This window comes from Montipora foliosa, chromosome 5 (genome assembly GCF_036669935.1).
Source record: "Montipora foliosa isolate CH-2021 chromosome 5, ASM3666993v2, whole genome shotgun sequence".
Lineage (NCBI taxonomy): Eukaryota > Metazoa > Cnidaria > Anthozoa > Scleractinia > Acroporidae > Montipora > Montipora foliosa.
In genome coordinates this window covers 13,196,639-13,215,300 of record NC_090873.1, presented here as the reverse complement: position 1 = coordinate 13,215,300, position 18,662 = coordinate 13,196,639, and the positions used below count along the sequence as shown (strand labels likewise).

Here is an 18,662-nt window from a genome sequence, read left to right as displayed (position 1 = left end):
ATGTGAGTTAAGATCACGTATTTTCGTCGGTATCGCTAGCTCCATATTTTGCTGTGAAAATTTAGGGAGAAAACTTCAATTAAACGGGAGAAATCGGGATCTCTGCATTCTGTTGTTACTCTATTTCCGAAACTATAAACCAATTTACATTAAAAGTGCTACGAAATATCTGACTTTAGTATACACTAAAACAGTGGATAGCGTTGAAGGCACGCTCTGAGTGGCTACTAAAACTCCAAATATCCTCCTTTGCTATTCACCTCCAAGCAACTCGCGCTCGATTTGCGCTCGACAAAAATTGCAATCTTTGCAGGAATAAATGGGTTAAAATCATCTTTTTGCGCTTTATTATCTCACTTATTCACTTCCACTTGGGTGAATAGTTATTAAATATATGTACATAACAGGGAACTAAAGCATGGACGTCGACAACGGCAACTAGAACGTTATTTAAAAATACGATTTCCCTTAATTAATTGCAATAACGAATATCCAAGTCGTTCGGCATGTCAAGAGGGCGTCAACATTCAAGGACCATGATTGGTATGAGCGGTGTAGATGTTTTGAGAGAAAATTGAAAAATTATCGTCAGGTGCTACGTCCTCCATAAAACATAAACTTTGTCTTGAAAATATTGAAGGGCCGCAGCCAGGATGAAACATAGTTAAAATTTAAAAAACGATCTCTGGCTAAAATGATTAAAAACTACGAGCTTTCGACTGCCCGAACTGCAGTCTTCGACGGGTAAAATGAATGATAAGAAATCGATGAGAAAATTTAAATAAAAACGTACGTTGCAAAATGACGAGAATGTAAGAAATTATGAATATTTGTTAAAAAGAATGTTGTATTGTACAACATTGCCCTTTACCTGTACAATACAACATTCTTTTTAACAAATATTCATAATTTCTTACATTCTCATCATTTTGCAACGTACGTTTTTATTTAAATTTTCTCATCGATTTCTTATCATTCATGTTACCCGTCGAAGACTGCAGTTGTATCGAAATGTAAAACACACGAGCAAAGAGTGCTAAGCCATTTTCTTTCTTTGCTCCGAGTCATTAAGCCGTCGTCGTCGTCCTTGCGTAAGCTCCCCAACATATAACGGTCGGTATTCATTTTCGGAATTCAGTGTCTGTGGCTGACAACAATTGAAGTGATAAGTTAGGCCGAGTTACCTTGATAATCACTTTTTTCAAGATTCAGTTAACCTGCAACTAAGGCTTGGCTGGAGGAAATACCACCAAATACTGCACAAGTAAAGCCTATTACGATAAAAAGCACATCTAGGAAAACTTCGTACCATTTTAGTTGCTTGAATTTCAACTTCAGGTGAACTGCACATGGCGCAACAAAGAAAGACATTGACTCGATTATGCTTCCAGTGAATGACACAACAAAGGCAAATTTAGGAAATATAATCGCCACCAACACCGTCAGAATGACAACAATTGTCCGACTGAGAAACAAACCGGTCCTTGGGAATTTGGAGAAGGCCTGTTCGTAGGCTTCAGATGTTTGGATAAAGACAAATATTGGATAAACAGTCAAGATATACGAAAGTATGCAACTTGCCGTGAAAAGAAAACTGGTGCACATGCGAATTGGGCCTTCAGGTAGATTATTAAGTATAGCTTGATCTGTACTGGATCCAAAGGCCAAGAACGCAAAAAGAGAAAACCCTGTCTTCATGAAAACGTTTATGATGTACGCTAATGCAAGAGCCAGGTTGAATTTGTGTTTTTCGCGCATGCTATGTTCAACTGTAGGTAAAATATACAACGAGGCATAGGCGAAGATCAAAATTGGAAGAGCAATGCTTACACCTTCGCCGTTCCAAAATAGAACGGACTCCAGAGTCCACTTGTCCATGTGCGCCATCCCGTACCAAAGAACAGTTATCACAACTGAAATCAATGCAACAATACTTATCATACTTAACCAACCAATCTCCTTCATAGAATTAAGAAAAGTTGTTGGAAAAACCACGACTCCCGCAAGGCATATCCACGCTGTCATCGTAAGAGGTACTGACGGGAGACTGTGGCTCATAAGTGATCCGCATAGAACTAGATATGAAACAGAGGAAAAAAAAAGACCCAGTTGCACAAAACCTGTGAAGACATAGCCTCCATATTTAGGTAAAAGCATTTCTCCCAGTTCTTTGAAAGTGGATCTTGACCTAAGTCTTCTGTTCTTTTTATCTGTGTCATAAAGACACTCTATTAGAAGTTTTCCTGTGTACCACGCACAAACTGGAAGTATTAAAAATGCCACAAGAATGGTAATTCCACCCCGTTTGATGGCATATGGTAATGCAAGAAATCCAATGCCTTCCATGTAGTTTATGAGATTAGCAACTGATTTCCAGAGTGATGAATTGCCAGAGGAAGAACCTTGATGCGAGCTTCTGTTTTCTATGGGAATTTCGAATTCGTCATCGGTGGATGATTCAGCGTCGCTGGACTGCAGCTCTAAGATAGCTTCGCGATCTTCATCAGAAAGGTCACCTGAATTCATTATCACAAGGGAAGTCTTGTTTCTTGCAGAAGGCTTTAAACAAGAGAATGAAAATGTACCCACTGTGGAAATGATCTGTGGATCAATACCAAAACAATATAGGTTACCGAAACATGACCGAACAAAAAAAGTAGATACCTCATACATCTATGATAAAGAGACGAACGAAGGGGTTAGATCTCTGTTATAGTGGTCAATTCATCCCTATCAATTGCAAGTTATTGGTTTAATCAAAGAGGCCGCATGGTGAATAACACTTGGGCAAAGAAACTAAAGAAAGTTAAGAAATTTAGAATCATTAAATTTTGACCGAATACGATTGAGTTCTAACAAGATAAAATGAAGTAATAGAGAGAATCACCCACAGTTTTCCCTATTCCGATGAAAATTAGCTAAAATCCGTTATTAGTTACATGTCATACTGTGTGCTTATTTCATAGACGACATCTCATTGCGGGTCAGTTCATGTGAAAGAAGACCGAGCTGTTATGGTAACGACAGATAAAAATAACCGTCACAGCACGGGTGCGATCTAAAATATATTTTAAATGATTTATCATTCGGCACAGGGATTCACTCCCTTGCCTTGGCTCTCTTGGTTCTAACTATAATTAAATCTCTTCTGCTGTAAGGTATTAATTTGTCCACTTCAAGTGGCCCGAATAAGACACTTATTACTCATATCTAACTTCTAAAACGCGTTGCCAAAAAAGGTTCACTTTGTTGTTCACTTCATGAGAGTCCAGTTCATGTGATTTTTAACAACAATTGCTAACATTGCCTCCATAACTGCGAGGATCATAGCTTTACTTGATTTCACATCCGCAGTTCAGTATATGATCCACTGATTCATTCCTCACGGGAAAATTAGAACCCACAAATGACCAGCTCCCAACGTCAGTGGCTTCATGGCTCAGTTGGTTAGAGCGTCGCACCGTCGCGCCGGTATCGCGAGGTAGCAGGTTCAAATCCCGTTGATGTCCTGGGTTTTTCAGGCTTCTTTACGCAATTGCTCAAATGTGGGTCCATAACTGAGAGGATCATAGCTTCACTTGATATCCGCAGTTCAAAAATATGATTCATTTCATATATCATTTCGTTCAACATAATGTAAGCAAAATAGTAAAATGTTCACAGGAAGGTAAAAAACGAAACAGTTGACTTCGAACATTCACAACTTAATCTGTCTTTACCATTGAAAACCAAATGCCAAATGAAAAAAGTGGAATTCAGTTAAGTGCCTTAATCCAGACATTTTTGTGTCTTTGAGAGTTAATTAAATGCTTCACGTCAAGGTCAGTTTGTTACGCAGACACAAATTAAAGTACATGGGGCTTCGACACCTTTCCGCCCTTGGTAAAGAAAGTAGGCATTTTCAAATCTAACGTTAACAAAATTTTACCATTTCTACTTCCACATATTCATTAAGACTTGTAAGCCCGAAGCGATTTCATTTAAAGCTCTTTAGAGGACACACGTTATTTAAATTTTTGGAGTGTTCTTTGCAAATGAACCACCCTGTTAATTTTGCAAAAGAAGAACATATCAAGTATGGCAGTTTATAATTCTCTACTAACTTGAAATCATTTTGCACCCTTAAATGGAATCCCCTGTAACAATTTAGCTTTCAGATCAGGGTTCTTCTACAATGCTAGGTTCGGGCTATTTTGAACTATAGTTTGCAATTAGTTTGCATATTTCCAAATGTAGATTAATTCTGGTTGTAGAAGGTGTAGACATGATTAAATTACAGTTCACATGGCAAAAATTTGTCCCTTTTACACAAACTCAACTGATGCAGCGTTGTTAATCTCAGCCGGAGAAGGCCATATCGCATCCTACAAATCTCTTTCTCGGTTCCTTCTTGAAACTTATAAAAGTTTGCGAATACTAAAAAATCACATCAGCGAGACAGATTCTTAACCTCTCAAACAGATGTATCTTATGGATGCTACATACATGACAGTTCTTGTACCTTCCAGGCAATATATAAGGAAATTACACCACCACGAAATTGAAGTGAATATGTGGAGGAAAATAAAAGCCTCTTACCCACAATTTTATCAGACCTGAGAGTGTGTGTGATAATCTACTGCTAAACGAGACCTTTTGACTTTTACGCCGATGAATGAACCTACTGATATGAGGGCTATATCCTAAATAAGCGATTTCGTATTTGCATGAGAATATATTATATGATAAGTTCATTGTTTCTTATACGCTGCCACTCGAAGAATAGTGTTCGCTAGTGCAACGAACTGTAAGTGAACATAGTAACTCTAGAAAAAAGAAACACGGAAAGCTTCCCAGTACAGTTTCACGGATCATTTTGTTTTCCCTTATCAAATGTGGCAGTAGTCGATCATCAACACACTTATTTGTGCATAAGAGAACATCGGTGATTCACAGTATTAATCAATGGTTGGATGGTTGAATGGTTTAGGAGACTGATATAACTGGTTCAATCTCACCCTAGGCGAAAAAAATGACTGAGAAACTCAGACATTGATTCCATTGACCGGGATGGACATAATTGTACATTTAAGACATGAAACATGTGCAAACTTAATAACATGTTTTCAAATTTTGTAAACGGAAGAGCTAACAAATTTAGCGGAATGCTGTCAAACCAGAAACCCATAATTACGTTCTAATTCGCTGCGCTTAAACGAACGTAAATTATTTTCTCCTTAAATACTTTAGAAATACAACACAAAAGGAATGATGGTTGGATGCTCAGGCAATCCAAGCTGACATTTATTAATACATTTGACGAAAGTGGGAATTGGAGGGTTATTTTTGTGAAAATTTTCGTACGCATTGCATACTGTAGTGATTCCCTCTTCTTGCGGTATATTTGTATATAGACTTGTGACATCCATCGTTACAAGGAAAGTTCGTTTTCCCATCTTCGTCTTTTCAATGAAGTTGATAAAATCTGTGGAGTCTTTAAGATAAGACGTTTGTGATGTGGAAACAGGCTGAAACAATGTGCCAACAAATGCTGATATTCTTTCTGTAGGCCCGTTACAACCAGAGATTATTGGTCTGCCTACAAGAGTAGGCTTGTGGATTTTAGTGACGGTATAGAATTCAGGTATTCGCGGTGGATTTGGTGTTTGAGACAACCATTTTTTAGTCATGTCATCGATATAGTTGTTACCTTTCTCTGGTTTTTGCCGTGAGCTTTTTGGTTTTGCCGTGAGTTCTTGATTTTGCCGTTAGCTTTTTTGTTTTGCCGTGAGTTTTTTGTTTTTGCCGTGAGTTTTTTGTTTTGCCGTGAGTTTTTTGTTTTCCAGTGAGCTTTATGGTTGTGCCGTGAGCATTTTGGTTTTGCCGTGCGGAATTTGATATTGCCGTGACAGTTTTAGTTTTGCCGTGAGGTATTTGTTATTGCCGTGACAGTTGTGGGCCACCGTAAATTATGGCTAACTAGATGCTTCTGTGAAGCATTTACTGGCTTGCCTGTGGTACGTGCTACAGAAAATCAGAAGGCACTGAATTGCGTGGTATTGAAATACAGCATTCCAGTCTCTGAAGAATAACAAATAAAAGAGAAGCGAGAAACACTGGCTTCTGGGCTGACATGTTGATAATTTTCAAGTTCCCTCACAACTTCTTTTCACCACAAGTGTGCCCTATGAGCATCCGAAAACTTTGTAATACTAAACTTCACTGAAGTCAAGCCCTGTTTCGCGGGGTTAGTGTTGGGATGGGAGACCAAAACAATAAACCCCTCAAAAAAAACAGAAACATCTGACCGAAAATACTATTAACGCTAACAAATGCGAACTCAGCAAGGTACAGATTCTGTTAGCGTGCTTTATGCAAAACAAATATTGATGAAAAAGCAAATAAATATTGATACACAGTTTTCAGAAAGAGCAGAAGGAAGTTTCCCGGACGGTCGATCGAGAATAAAATATTTACGACATGAAAACAACATTAATTTTGAACCTTGAATATAGATCGTTTTCACTGTCACGCAATAAAAAAAATTAATCAAAAACTATCCAGTGCAAAACGCTAAGAAATTGTTATCTTATAGAAGATAAAGAAATAAGACACTTGTCCAAGTTTTAGGCCTCTGCGTTTCCCCAAACTTCAGATATTCGTCGAAATGTTTCGCAGGCCGGAAAATAGTGTAAACATCTGGAACTGACTTTGGCTATCTAGGCGACTGATTATCACTACTGAAAAAACAAGCATTTACATAAGCACTTTTCCTAATGCTCTAACTTCTAAAAGGGCTCAAAATCATGAGATAAGTATATATTTCTCAACAAACTTGATCGTAGCTTTGTGTCACGCACCTACATAATCCGGAAATTCAAAATGCTCTGGTTTCCAAACGAAGCACGCTATTGAGCTGTGAAATTGTCAACAGATATAGATATGCCGCCTCTTATGCCTGATGAGGATAAAAACTTTGGTGGATCTTTAGTTTTAGATTTTGGAAGGTGATGACGTCACGTGAAAACGATCTATAGAATATGAAACGTTACGATCAGCGACAAACATTTTGGGAGATTTTTGCTACGTTCAAGTAAATTGCAAAATCGAAAGTGACATGGCCGGAATTCAGCAGGCGCCGTGATTAAGTTACCGCGGCATGTTTACTCGCCAAACAGTGAAGCATCTGTGTCAAATGATGGCAAGATACCGGGTTTTTGTAAGTTTCTTTTTCTGTCAAGTGTTATAAAGTTTGACAATGAAATGAGCGAAGTCAAAACAAAGATCACAATCGCCCAACTCTTGTTTATGCAAAGTCAAAATTTACTCTCCAAGACGCGTACGACGTTATTATCACCAGGTAATTCCATCATTTTGGAAATAGCAGCTACTTTATTATTCATCTGCGTCACAAGTTTTCACTGATTTTGGGGCTCATTTTGTTGAAACTCAAGCACGCTTTCAACAGGCCTTTGAACCCTTCCTGCTTACAGAGCAATACTAAAAAACTTCTCGCATATCACATTTCAACCTTAAGCTCAAAAATTCAATACACAACATGATATTATAATTCACAAAGGCAGAAAATACCACAGAATCCTTTTCCAGCGAAAGTTTTATTGAAACAAACAACATATTTGCTCTTAGAGGCGAAAACCTCTTCCTATTTCATTGCGTGCGTGAAGACAAGAAACTCAATTGTGTCAGATTACCTTCTACTTCAGGTAAATACTGCTCACTTTGATTTCGTCTCGACGGGCGATAGATTGTTGTCGAAGTCCAGTACTCGTCGCTTTTGAGATTCATGCCTAGTTTATCCAACTGACTTTCCATTATTGAGCTCCATAAGGGTATATTTTGTTTAAGGATCCACTAAAACGCCATTCGCGTTGCATGACTTTCGACGCCATTGCAGGCTAAGTTAATGATTCTACTGTGTCCACCAGAGAAATCTACGCAGTTCCACTACCCTCTCGATCCTAAGAAAATACGCGCAGAAGGCTCTATACACAAAGACACCACTTACCAGGGGAGTGACAGGCAAGACTTTTACCATTTCTTCTCTTGTGGACACAGTAGAATCATTAACTTAGCCTGCAATGGCGTCGAAAGTCATGCAACGCGAATGGCGTTTTAGTGGATCCTTAAACAAAATATACCCTTATGGAGCTCAATAATGGAAAGTCAGTTGGATAAACTAGGCATGAATCTCAAAAGCGACGAGTACTGGACTTCGACAACAATCTATCGCCCGTCGAGACGAAAATCAAAGTGAGCAGTATTTACCTGAAGTACATGGTAATTTGACACAATTGAGTTTCTTGTCTTCACGCACGCAATCAAATAGGAAGAGGTTTTCGCCTCTAAGAGCAAATATGTTGTTTGTTTCAAAAATTTTCGCTGGAAAAGGATTCTGTGGTTTTTTCTGCCTTTGTGAATTATAATATCATGTTGTGTATTGAATTTTCGAGCTTAAGGTTCAAATGTGATATGGGAGAAGTTTTTTAGTATTGCTCTGTAAGCAGCAGAAGGGTTCACAGGCCTGTTGGAAGCGTGCTTGAGTTTCAACAAAATGAGCCCCAAAATCAGTGAAAACTTGTGACGCAGATGAATAATAAAGTAGCTGCTATTTCCAAAATGATGGAATTACCTGGTGATAAATAACGTCGTACACGTCTTGGAGAGTAAATTTTGACTTTTGCATAAACAAGAGTTGGGCGATTGTGATCTTTGTTTTGACTTCGCTCATTTCATTGTCAAACTTTATCACACTTGACAGAAAAAGAAACTTACAAAAACCCGGTATCTTGGGCATATGAATTACGGGGTGGTGACTTCTTTGCCTAAAAAGCAACTCACTTAACGAAACTGTCCTTTTTCAAACAACAACAAGGATTCAAACAGCTTCAATTCTTACAGAGTTCGATAAAAACATGCGGTGGGGCAACCAAAGCGATCTCCCAAAATGTTTGTGTGTGTGGGGTTTCAGTGTGAAAGTACAAACGGCTACTAACACTCTTATAACTTTTTTTTCATTATTATTTTATTAACCCACAGTCTGCAGTCTGCAGTCTGCATTTTACCCTCAGTCTGCATTTTTTATCCCTGGTCTGCAGTCTGCAGTGCAGTCTGCGTTTTACACTGACCGGTTATTTGAGTTTTTTTTTGGCAACAGAGGTTAATTATTCGTAATGCGATCGCTTCCGTTGCCGTTAGCAATGGGTCGCAAAAATTTGACACTTTTATCGCATTATCACATTACGCATTGAACCACGTTATCTATTATTCCTAAAAATCTAAAAATATTCGTGCCTTATCAGTTTTCGGTCGAATTTATGTCCAAGAAGGCAGATAAAATTGCAGAAAATATTAGTTTTTGCATCCAAAAATTCGTAATCAACAACTTAAATGAACAAAATTTTTGCCTAGAAAACATATTTTACTGTTATTTTTTTTTTAATTTTTTTTTTTTTCGTTCAACTTTCGCTTTTATAATGTTTGTTTCAGTTTTTTTCTGTAAATAAGTTGCTTTTTATATGCTGTTGGAAAGCTTATTTTCTTAGCTTTAAAATGATGTTTTTTTTCCCCCTAACTTAAATATTTTTTTGAAAAAAAAAAAAAACATTTTTTGGCGATGGCTGATTTACCGCGGTTTTCTCGCGGTTGGGAAAGTAGGAAGAAGAGTTAGGCCAGTAGCCAGTTTTTTTTAACCTCAGAAAAGGATCTGTTTCGTCGTACGAACGTGTGAGGACCTGTGAGCCAAAGGGCCTCTGCTGGTATGACTTCTGGGTGACCCCTTAAATAACTTCTTACTAACCGAGCGCGAGGGCTGTACTGCCAGGGAAATATTGGGCCCGGTCGTGGCAGTACGGACCGAGCGCAGCGAGGTCCGTGCAAAAAACGACCCAGGGCCAATATTCCCGAGTACGGCTCGAGCTAGCTCGGTTAGTAAGTAGTTTATTATATGGTTTTTTAATTACCTTTTGCTTTGTTTTTGCAAGCCCGTAATCGGCCCGTGGGCCAGTCACAATTTGCCTGGAACGCTGCACCAAAATTGGGATTTTGGTTGATTTCCCAGACGGGGTGCTCGTCGTCTCAAAGTGTAAATTTTGGATTTTGGTCTCGCTTATCGTGTTTCGGGCAAAGCGCCAATATTTTAAGCCGCCAAGGTCAAAATTTGCTTAAGTCACGCCCAGATTGGTCTCCTTTAGGAGTCACAAAAAGCTTGAGCCACGCCCAGATGGTCTCCTTCAGGGGGGTTAAATTTAAATTTTTCCGACTAGCATCCCTGTGTGTTCCATCCATATGGGAGTCCCCCCCCCCCCCCCTCCGGGGCTGCACGTACCACAGGCAACCCAGTGTACCCTCACGGAGTTTCTAGTTTTTTTTTTTTTTTTTTTTTTTTCCGTGTCGGTAAAAGTCTTGCCTGTCTCTCCCCTGGTAAGTGGTGTCTTTGTGTGTATAGAGCCTTCTGCGCGTATTTTCTTAGGATCGAGAGGGTAGTGGAACTGCGTAGATTTCTCTGGTGGTGGACACAGTAGAATCATTAACTTAGCCTGCAATGGCGTCGAAAGTCATGCAACGCGAATGGCGTTTTAGTGGATCCTTAAACAAAATATACCCTTATGGAGCTCAATAATGGAAAGTCAGTTGGATAAACTAGGCATGAATCTCAAAAGCGACGAGTACTGGACTTCGACAACAATCTATCGCCCGTCGAGACGAATCAAAGTGAGCAGTATTTACCTGAAGTACATGGTAATTTGACACAATTGAGTTTCTTGTCTTCACGCACGCAATGAAATAGGAAGAGGTTTTCGCCTCTAAGAGCAAATATGTTGTTTGTTTCAATAAAATTTTCGCTGGAAAAGGATTCTGTGGTATTTTCTGCTGCTTTGTGAATTATAATATCATGTTGTGTATTGAATTTTCGAGCTTAAGGTTCAAATGTGATATGGGAGAGTTTTTTTTTAGTATTGCTCTGTAAGCAGGAAGGGTTCACAGGCCTGTTGGAAGCGTGCTTGAGTTTCAAAAAAATGAGCCCCAAAATCAGTGAAAACTTGTGACGCAGATGAATATAAAGTAGCTGCTATTTCCAAAATGATGGAATTACCTGGTGATAAATAACGTCGTACGCGTCTTGGAGAGTAAATTTTGACTTTGCATAAACAAGAGTTGGGCGATTGTGATCTTTGTTTTGACTTCGCTCATTTCATTGTCAAACTTTATAACACTTGACAAAAAAAAGAAACTTACAAAACCCGGTATCTTGCCATCATTTGACACAGATGCTTCACTGTTTGGAATGCTGTATTTCAATACCACACAATTCAGTGCCTTCTGATTTTCTGTAGCACGTATCACAGGCAAGCCAGTGTATGCTTCACAGAAGCATCTAGTTTCTCTATTGATCGCGTTCATCTCGGCGTTTCAAATCGTAAGCGAGTTATTGAAATACATCACTGTTAGAGTCATAAGCGAGTCGTCGGAGTGCCGAACTTGTGCACGGTCAGAGTCACGTGACGGGTCTGTTCAACATCAGAGACCGCGCTATTGTTTAACCCTTTGAAGTTTGCCGAGTTTCATAACCAGTTCCCTCTACTAACTGTGATTTTTCACAGACCTTTTGTAAACGCATGCCTTGCGGATAATGAATGGTCGATAATGTCCTTCCTCCTGGGTTGTTATAGTTACAGAAAAGCACAGTCTGACAACTAAATCAGAGTTGAACTCGGAAGAAACATTAGACTCTTGCACTACCAGAATTGTAGAAACGCTATTATAGCTCGATTGCTTTGCCAGATTAGGCCTTTATTCACTTGTATAGTTTACTAGATGGAATTTCATTGACTTCAACAACTATTCCAAGTAGTCTGAATAGGTATTAAACATTAAAAAAGGTCTCAAACAAAACCCTGGGCTCAAAAGTACTAAAGATAGAGGCCGTGGGCGTTTTCCATTTACACAAAATTTCCGGAAATTTTGGTGGAAATTTCCATCGGGTTAAAAACGGGTTCCCTTTAACTCAGGTCCGTTCGCCGCCCAGTGATTGCGATTTTACGCGCCAAAATTTAAAAATGTGGCCGTGAATAGCCTGGAAGTGGTAAGACCTTTCAAAAGTTGTAAATGGAACACACATTTCCATCGGAAAGTTTCCAACGGGAAAACAGGACTACCTTTTCAGAAGTTCCGGAAATTTTCCAGTGGAACGAACCAAAAACGTGTGTTCCATAGACATCCCAACCGGAATTTCCGGAATTTCTTGGTAAATGGAAAACACCCCGTATGTCCGTTGGCGTCGTTCCAGCGAATGAGGATTGAGAGGGGCAACGAGCTAAAATTTATTAATGAAATTCCGACAGGCGACACAAGAATGTTCCGAAATTGCAACATAGCTAGCTGTGAAATTCAGACGGAGGACATGGGCACCCCCCCCCCCCCCCCTAACAGGGCCTCAGTTATGTAATAAAGCAATGTGTCAAGTTACTTCACTACCACACGTACGCAATGCGCACCTTTTTTATGGTATACTGCTGTCTTTTCTATTGTCAGACCAGCTTTAAGAATTGGCAAATCCGCTCTTTTGATTGGTGCTGGGCCTTGAATTTAAGCTGGGCTTAAGTGCTCCTTTGCTTTATTTTGCAAACATTGTTGATTCTATTGATCTCAGGAGGGGGGGTAGATTTTATTGCGTTACGAGAGCTGCTAATTACTGCTTTGTTTTCAGCTTGGGTATCAAGCCAATCAAATTATACGTTACGAGAGCTGCTACACTATTGGAGCTTTATTGTTTAAAAACCGTACAGCAGATAGCACTTTCGTTACGACATTAAAAACTAAATCGATATTTCTCTTGCCCAAAACTATTTTTCAGGAATTGTGCAGTTTGTTGTTGTTGAAACACTATATATAGCACTTAAGTAGTGGTTGACGTGTCTCAGACAGAAGCAATTATATTCTTGTCAAGGTTTCAATCGTATAAAGTTGTATTACTCAAGTTATGTGAGTTAAGATTATTTTCGTCGGTATCGCTAGCTCCATATTTTGCTGTGAAAATTTAGGGAGAAAACTTCAATTAAACGGGAGAAATCGGGATCTCTGCATTCTGTTGTTACTCTATTTCCGAAACTATAAACCAATTTACATTAAAAGTGCTACGAAATATCTGACTTTAGTATACACTAAAACAGTGGATAGCGTTGAAGGCACGCTCTGAGTGGCTACTAAAACTCCAAATATCCTCCTTTGCTATTCACCTCCAAGCAACTCGCGCTCGATTTGCGCTCGACAAAAATTGCAATCTTTGCAGGAATAAATGGGTTAAAATCATCTTTTTGCGCTTTATTATCTCACTTATTCACTTCCACTTGGGAGAATAGTTGTTAAATATATGTACATAATAGGGAACTAAAGCATGGACGTCGACAACGGCAACTAGAACGTTATTTAAAAATACGATCTCCCTTAATTGCAATAACGAATATCCAAGTCGTTCGGCATGTCAAGAGGGCGTCAACATTCAAGGAACATGATTGGTATGAGCGGTGTAGATGTTTTGAGAGAAAATTGAAAAATTATCGTCAGGTGCTACGTCCTCCATAAAACATAAACTTTGTCTTAAAAATATTGAAGGGCCGCAGCCAGGATGAAACATAGTTAAAATTTAAAAACCGATCTCTGGCTAAAATGATTAAAAACTACGAGCTTTCGACTGCCCGAACTGCAGTCTTCGACGGGTAAAATGAATGATAAGAAATCGATGAGAAAATTTAAATAAAAACGTACGTTGCAAAATGGTGAGAATGTAAGAAATTATGAATATTTGTTAAAAAGAATGTTGTATTGTACAACATTGCCCTTTACCTGTACTCATAGCCGTCGTCGTCGTCCTTGCGTAAGCTCCCCAACATATAACGGTCGGTATTCATTTTTGGAATTCAGTGTCTGTGGCTGACAACAATTGAAGTGTTAAGTTAGGCCGAGTTACCTTGATAATCACTTTTTCCAAGATTCAGTTAACCTGCAACTAAGGCTTGGCTGGAGGAAATACCACCAAATACTGCACAAGTAAAGCCTATTACGATAAAAAGCACATCTAGGAAAACTTCGTATCTTTTTAGTTGCTTGAATTTCAACTTCAGGTGAACTGCACATGGCGCAACAAAGAAAGACATTGACTCGATTATGCTTCCAGTGAATGACACAACAAAGGCAAATTTAGGAAATATAATCGCCACCAACACCGTCAGAATGACAACAATTGTCCGACTGAGAAACAAACCGGTCCTTGGGAATTTGGAGAAGGCCTGTTCGTAGGCTTCAGATGTTTGGATAAAGACAAATATTGGATAAACAGTCAAGATATACGAAAGTACGCAACTTGCCGTGAAAAGAAAACTGGTGCACATGCGAATTGGGCCTTCAGGTAGATTATTAAGTATAGCTTGATCTGTACTGGATCCAAAGGCCAAGAACGCAAAAAGAGAAAACCCTGTCTTCATGAAAACGTTTATGATGTAGGCTAATCCAAGAGCCAGGTTGAATTTGTGTTTTTCGCGCATGCTATGTTCAACTGTAGGTAAAATATACAACGAGGCATAGGCGAAGATCAAAATTGGAAGAGCAATGCTTACACCTTCGCCGTTCCAAAATAGAACGGACTCCAGAGTCCACTTGTCCATGTGCGCCATCCCGTACCAAAGAACAGTTATCACAACTGAAATCAATGCAACAATACTTATCATACTTAACCAACCAATCTCCTTCATAGAATTAAGAAAAGTTGTTGGAAAAACCACGACTCCCGCAAGGCATATCCACGCTGTCATCGTAAGAGGTACTGACGGGAGACTGTGGCTCATAAGTGATCCACATAGAACTAGATATGAAACGGAGCAAAAAAAAAGACCCAGTTGCACAAAACCTGTGAAGACATAGCCTCCATATTTAGGTAAAAGTATTTCTCCCAGTTCTTTGAAAGTGGATCTTGACCTAACTCTTCTGTTCTTTTTATCTGTGTCATAAAGACATTCTATTAAAAGTTTTCCTGTGTACCACGCACAAACTGGAAGTATTAAAAATGCCACAAGAATGGTAATTCCACCCCGTTTGATAGCATATGGTAATGCAAGAAATCCAATGCCTTCCATGTTGTTTATGAGATTAGCAACCGATTTCCAGAGTGATGAATTGCCAGAGGAAGAACCTTGATGCGAGCTTCTGTTTTCTATGGGAATTTCGAATTCGTCATCGGTGGATGATTCAGCGTCGCTGGACTGCAGCTCTAAGATAGCTTCGCGATCTTCATCAGAAAGGTCACCTGAATTCATTATCACAAGGGAAGTCTTGTTTCTTGCAGAAGGCTTTAAATAAGAGAATGAAAATGTACCCACTGTGGAAATGATCTGTGGATCAATACAAAAACAATATAGGTTACCGAAACATGACCGAACAAAAAAAGTAGATATACCTCATACATCTATGATAAAGAGACGAACGAAGGGGTTAGATCTCTGTTATAGTGGTCAATTCATCCCTATCAATTGCAAGTTATTGGTTTAATCAAAGAGGCCGCATGGTGAATAACACTTGGGCAAAGAAACTAAAGAAAGTTAAGAAATTTAGAATCATTAAATTTTGACCGAATACGATTGAGTTCTAACAAGATAAAATGAAGTAATAGAGAGAATCACCCACAGTTTTCCCTATTCCGATGAAAATTAGCTAAAATCCGTTATTAGTTACATGTCATACTGCGTGCTTATTAATTCATAGACGACATCTTATTGCGGGTCAGTTGATGTGAAAGAAGACCGAGCTGTTATGGTAACGACAGATAAAAATAACGGTCATAGCACGGGTGCGATCTAAAATATATTTTAAATGATTTATCATACGGCACAGGCATTCACTCCCTTGCCTTGGCTCTCTTGGTTCTAACTATAATCAAGTCTCTTCTGCTGTAAGGTATTAATTTGTCCACTTCAAGTGGCCCGAATAAGACACTTATTACACATATCTAAGTTCTAAAACGCGTTTCCAAAAAAGGTCCACTTTGTTGTTCACTGCATGAGAGTCCAGTTCATGTTATTTTTAACAACAATTGCTAACATGGCCTCCATAACTGCGAGGATCATAGCTTTACTTGATTTCATATCCGCAGTTCAGTATATGATCCACTGATTCATTCCTCACGGGAAAATTAGAACCCACAAATGACCAGCTCCCAACGTCAGTGGCTTCATGGCTCAGTTGGTTAGAGCGTCGCACCGTCGCGCCGGTATCGCGAGGTAGCAGGTTCAAATCCCGTTGATGTCCTGGGTTTTTCAGGCTTCTTTACGCAATTGCTCAAATGTGGGTCCATAACTGAGAGGATCATAGCTTCACTTGATATCCGCAGTTCAAAATATGATTCATTTCATATATCATTTCGTTCAACATAATGTAAGCAAAATAGTAAAATGTTCACAGGAAGGTAAAAAACGAAACAGTTCACTTCGAACATTCACAACTTAATCTGTCTTTACCATTGAAAACCAAATGCCAAATGAAAAAAGTGGAATTCAGTTAAGTGCCTTATTCCAGACATTTTCGTGTCTTTGAGAGTTAATTAAATGCTTCACGTCAAGGTCAGTTTGTTACGCAGACACAAATTAAAGTACATGGGTCTTTGACACCTTTCCGCCCTTGGTAAAGAAAGTAGGCATTTTCAAATCTAACGTTAACAAAATTTTACCATTTCTACTTGCACATATTCATTAAGACTTGTAAGCCCGAAGCGATTTCATTCAAAGCTGTTTAGAGGACACGCGTTATTTAAATTTTTGGAGTGTTCTTTGCAAATGAACCACCATGTTAATTTTGCAAAAGAAGAACATATCAAGTATGGCAGTTTATTCTCTACTAACTTATCATTTTGCACCCTTAAATGGAATCCCCTGTAACAATTAAGCTTTCAGATCAGGGTTCTTCTACAATGGTAGGTTCGGGCTATTTTGAACTATAGTTTGCAATTAGTTTGCATATTTCCAAATGTAGATTAATTCTGGTTGTAGAAGGTGTAGACATGATTAAATTACAGTTCACATGGCAAAAACTCGTCCCTTTTACACAAACTCAACTGATGCAGCGTTGTTAATCTCAGCCGGAGAAGGCCATATCGCATCCTACAAATCTCCTTCTCGGTTCCTTCTTGAAACTTATAAAAGTTTGCGAATACTAAAAAAATCACATCAGCGAGACAGATTCTTAACCTCTCAAACAGATGTATCTTATGGATGCTACATACATGACAGTTATTGTACCTTCCAGGCAATATATAAGGAAATTACACCACCACGAAATTGAAGTGAATATGTGGAGGAAAATAGAAGCCTCTTACCCACAATTTTATCAGACCTGAGAGTGTGTGTGATAATCTACTGCTACAACGAGACCTTTTGACTTTTACGTGAATGAACCTACTGATATGAGAGCTATATCCTAAATAAGCAATTTCGTATTTGCATGAGAATATATTATATGATAAGTTCATTGTTTCTTATACGCTGCCACTCGAAGCATACTTTTCGCTAGTGCAACGAACTGTAAGTGAACATAGTAACTCTAGAAAAAAGAAACACGGAAAGCTTCCCAGTACAGTTTCACGGATCATTTTATTTTCCCTTATCAAATGTGGCAGTAGTCGATCATCAACACACTTATTTCCATAAGAGAACATCGGTGATTCACAGTATTAATTAATGGTTGGATGGTTGAATGGTTTAGGAGATATAACTGGTTCAATCTCACCCTAGGCGAAAAAAAAGACTGAGAAACTCATTGATTCCGTGGCCGGGATGGACATAGTTGTACATTTAAGACATCAAACATGTGCAAACTTAATAACATGTTTTCAAATTTTGTAAACGGAAGGGCTAACAAATTTAGCGGAATGCTGTCAAACCAGAAACCCATAAGGGTTGAAACGTGTAACGCACTCCTTGTGTGCTGGGAAACAAGCTTCTGAATATACAATTTGCTAAATACCATATTTGGAACAACAAGAGCGAGGGGTTTCCAAATATGGTACTTAGCACTGAAACATTCAACCAATCAGTTAGCACTGAATATTCGGAAGCTGTGAACGCGCGTTTCACGTTTCAACCCCTATGGGTTTCTGGTCAAACACAATAAGCTTCTCGTTCACTCAATAAAATGGCTGATACTTGAAACAATCAAGTAAAGCTCTGATCCTCGCAGTTATGAACGCAATTTTAGCAACTGCGTAGAGAAGCCTAAAAAATTCAGGACTTCAACGGGGTTTGAACCCGTGACCTCACGCTACCGGTGCGACGCTCTAAGCAACTGAGTTATGAAGCCACTGACGTTGGGAGCTGGTCATTTGTGGGTTCTAATGTTCCCGTGAGGAATGAATCGATGATGAATTGGTATATGAAATGAATCATATACTGAACTGCGGATACGAAATCAAGAAAAGCTTTGATCCTCGCAGTTATCAAAGCAATTTTGGAGCAATTGCAGAATGCCCTGCAACACCTCACCGCTATTGTTTCTCCTAGGCGGCATTCTTTGAAAACGAGTCGGAATACAATAGAGCCTATTCTTATTCAATGAAATACAAATAAGTTGCGGGGTATTCTGCAGTTTAGCCGCAATGTTAGCAACTTTGGAACCAAGTGGTC

At 39.0% G+C, this 18,662-nt stretch overlaps 2 protein-coding genes across 2 annotated transcripts; both read right to left on the bottom strand.

Moving 5' to 3' along the window:
• Positions 1 to 956: 956 nt before the first annotated feature.
• On the bottom strand, positions 957 to 4,662 carry LOC138002954 (vesicular inhibitory amino acid transporter-like). Its single transcript, XM_068848921.1, has 2 exons — positions 4,579 to 4,662; positions 957 to 2,601 (listed from the first exon to the last, which is right to left on the bottom strand). Exon 2 carries the CDS (start codon positions 2,524 to 2,526, stop codon positions 1,213 to 1,215), a length of 1,314 nt encoding a protein of 437 aa, XP_068705022.1. The 5' UTR covers positions 2,527 to 2,601; positions 4,579 to 4,662; the 3' UTR covers positions 957 to 1,212.
• Positions 4,663 to 13,306: 8,644 nt separating this feature from the next.
• LOC138002953 (vesicular inhibitory amino acid transporter-like) lies at positions 13,307 to 17,438 on the bottom strand. Its single transcript, XM_068848920.1, has 2 exons — positions 17,360 to 17,438; positions 13,307 to 15,383 (listed from the first exon to the last, which is right to left on the bottom strand). The coding sequence occupies exon 2, from the start codon at positions 15,306 to 15,308 to the stop codon at positions 13,995 to 13,997; it is 1,314 nt and encodes a 437-aa protein (XP_068705021.1). The 5' UTR covers positions 15,309 to 15,383; positions 17,360 to 17,438; the 3' UTR covers positions 13,307 to 13,994.
• Positions 17,439 to 18,662: the final 1,224 nt, after the last annotated feature.

What these genes read in the sequence shown, in the direction of transcription:
- LOC138002953 (XM_068848920.1), bottom strand. Translation starts at nt 15,308, where the DNA reads ATGAATTCAGGTGACCTTTCTGATGAAGATCGCGAAGCTATCTTAGAG.
- LOC138002954 (XM_068848921.1), bottom strand. Translation starts at nt 2,526, where the DNA reads ATGAATTCAGGTGACCTTTCTGATGAAGATCGCGAAGCTATCTTAGAG.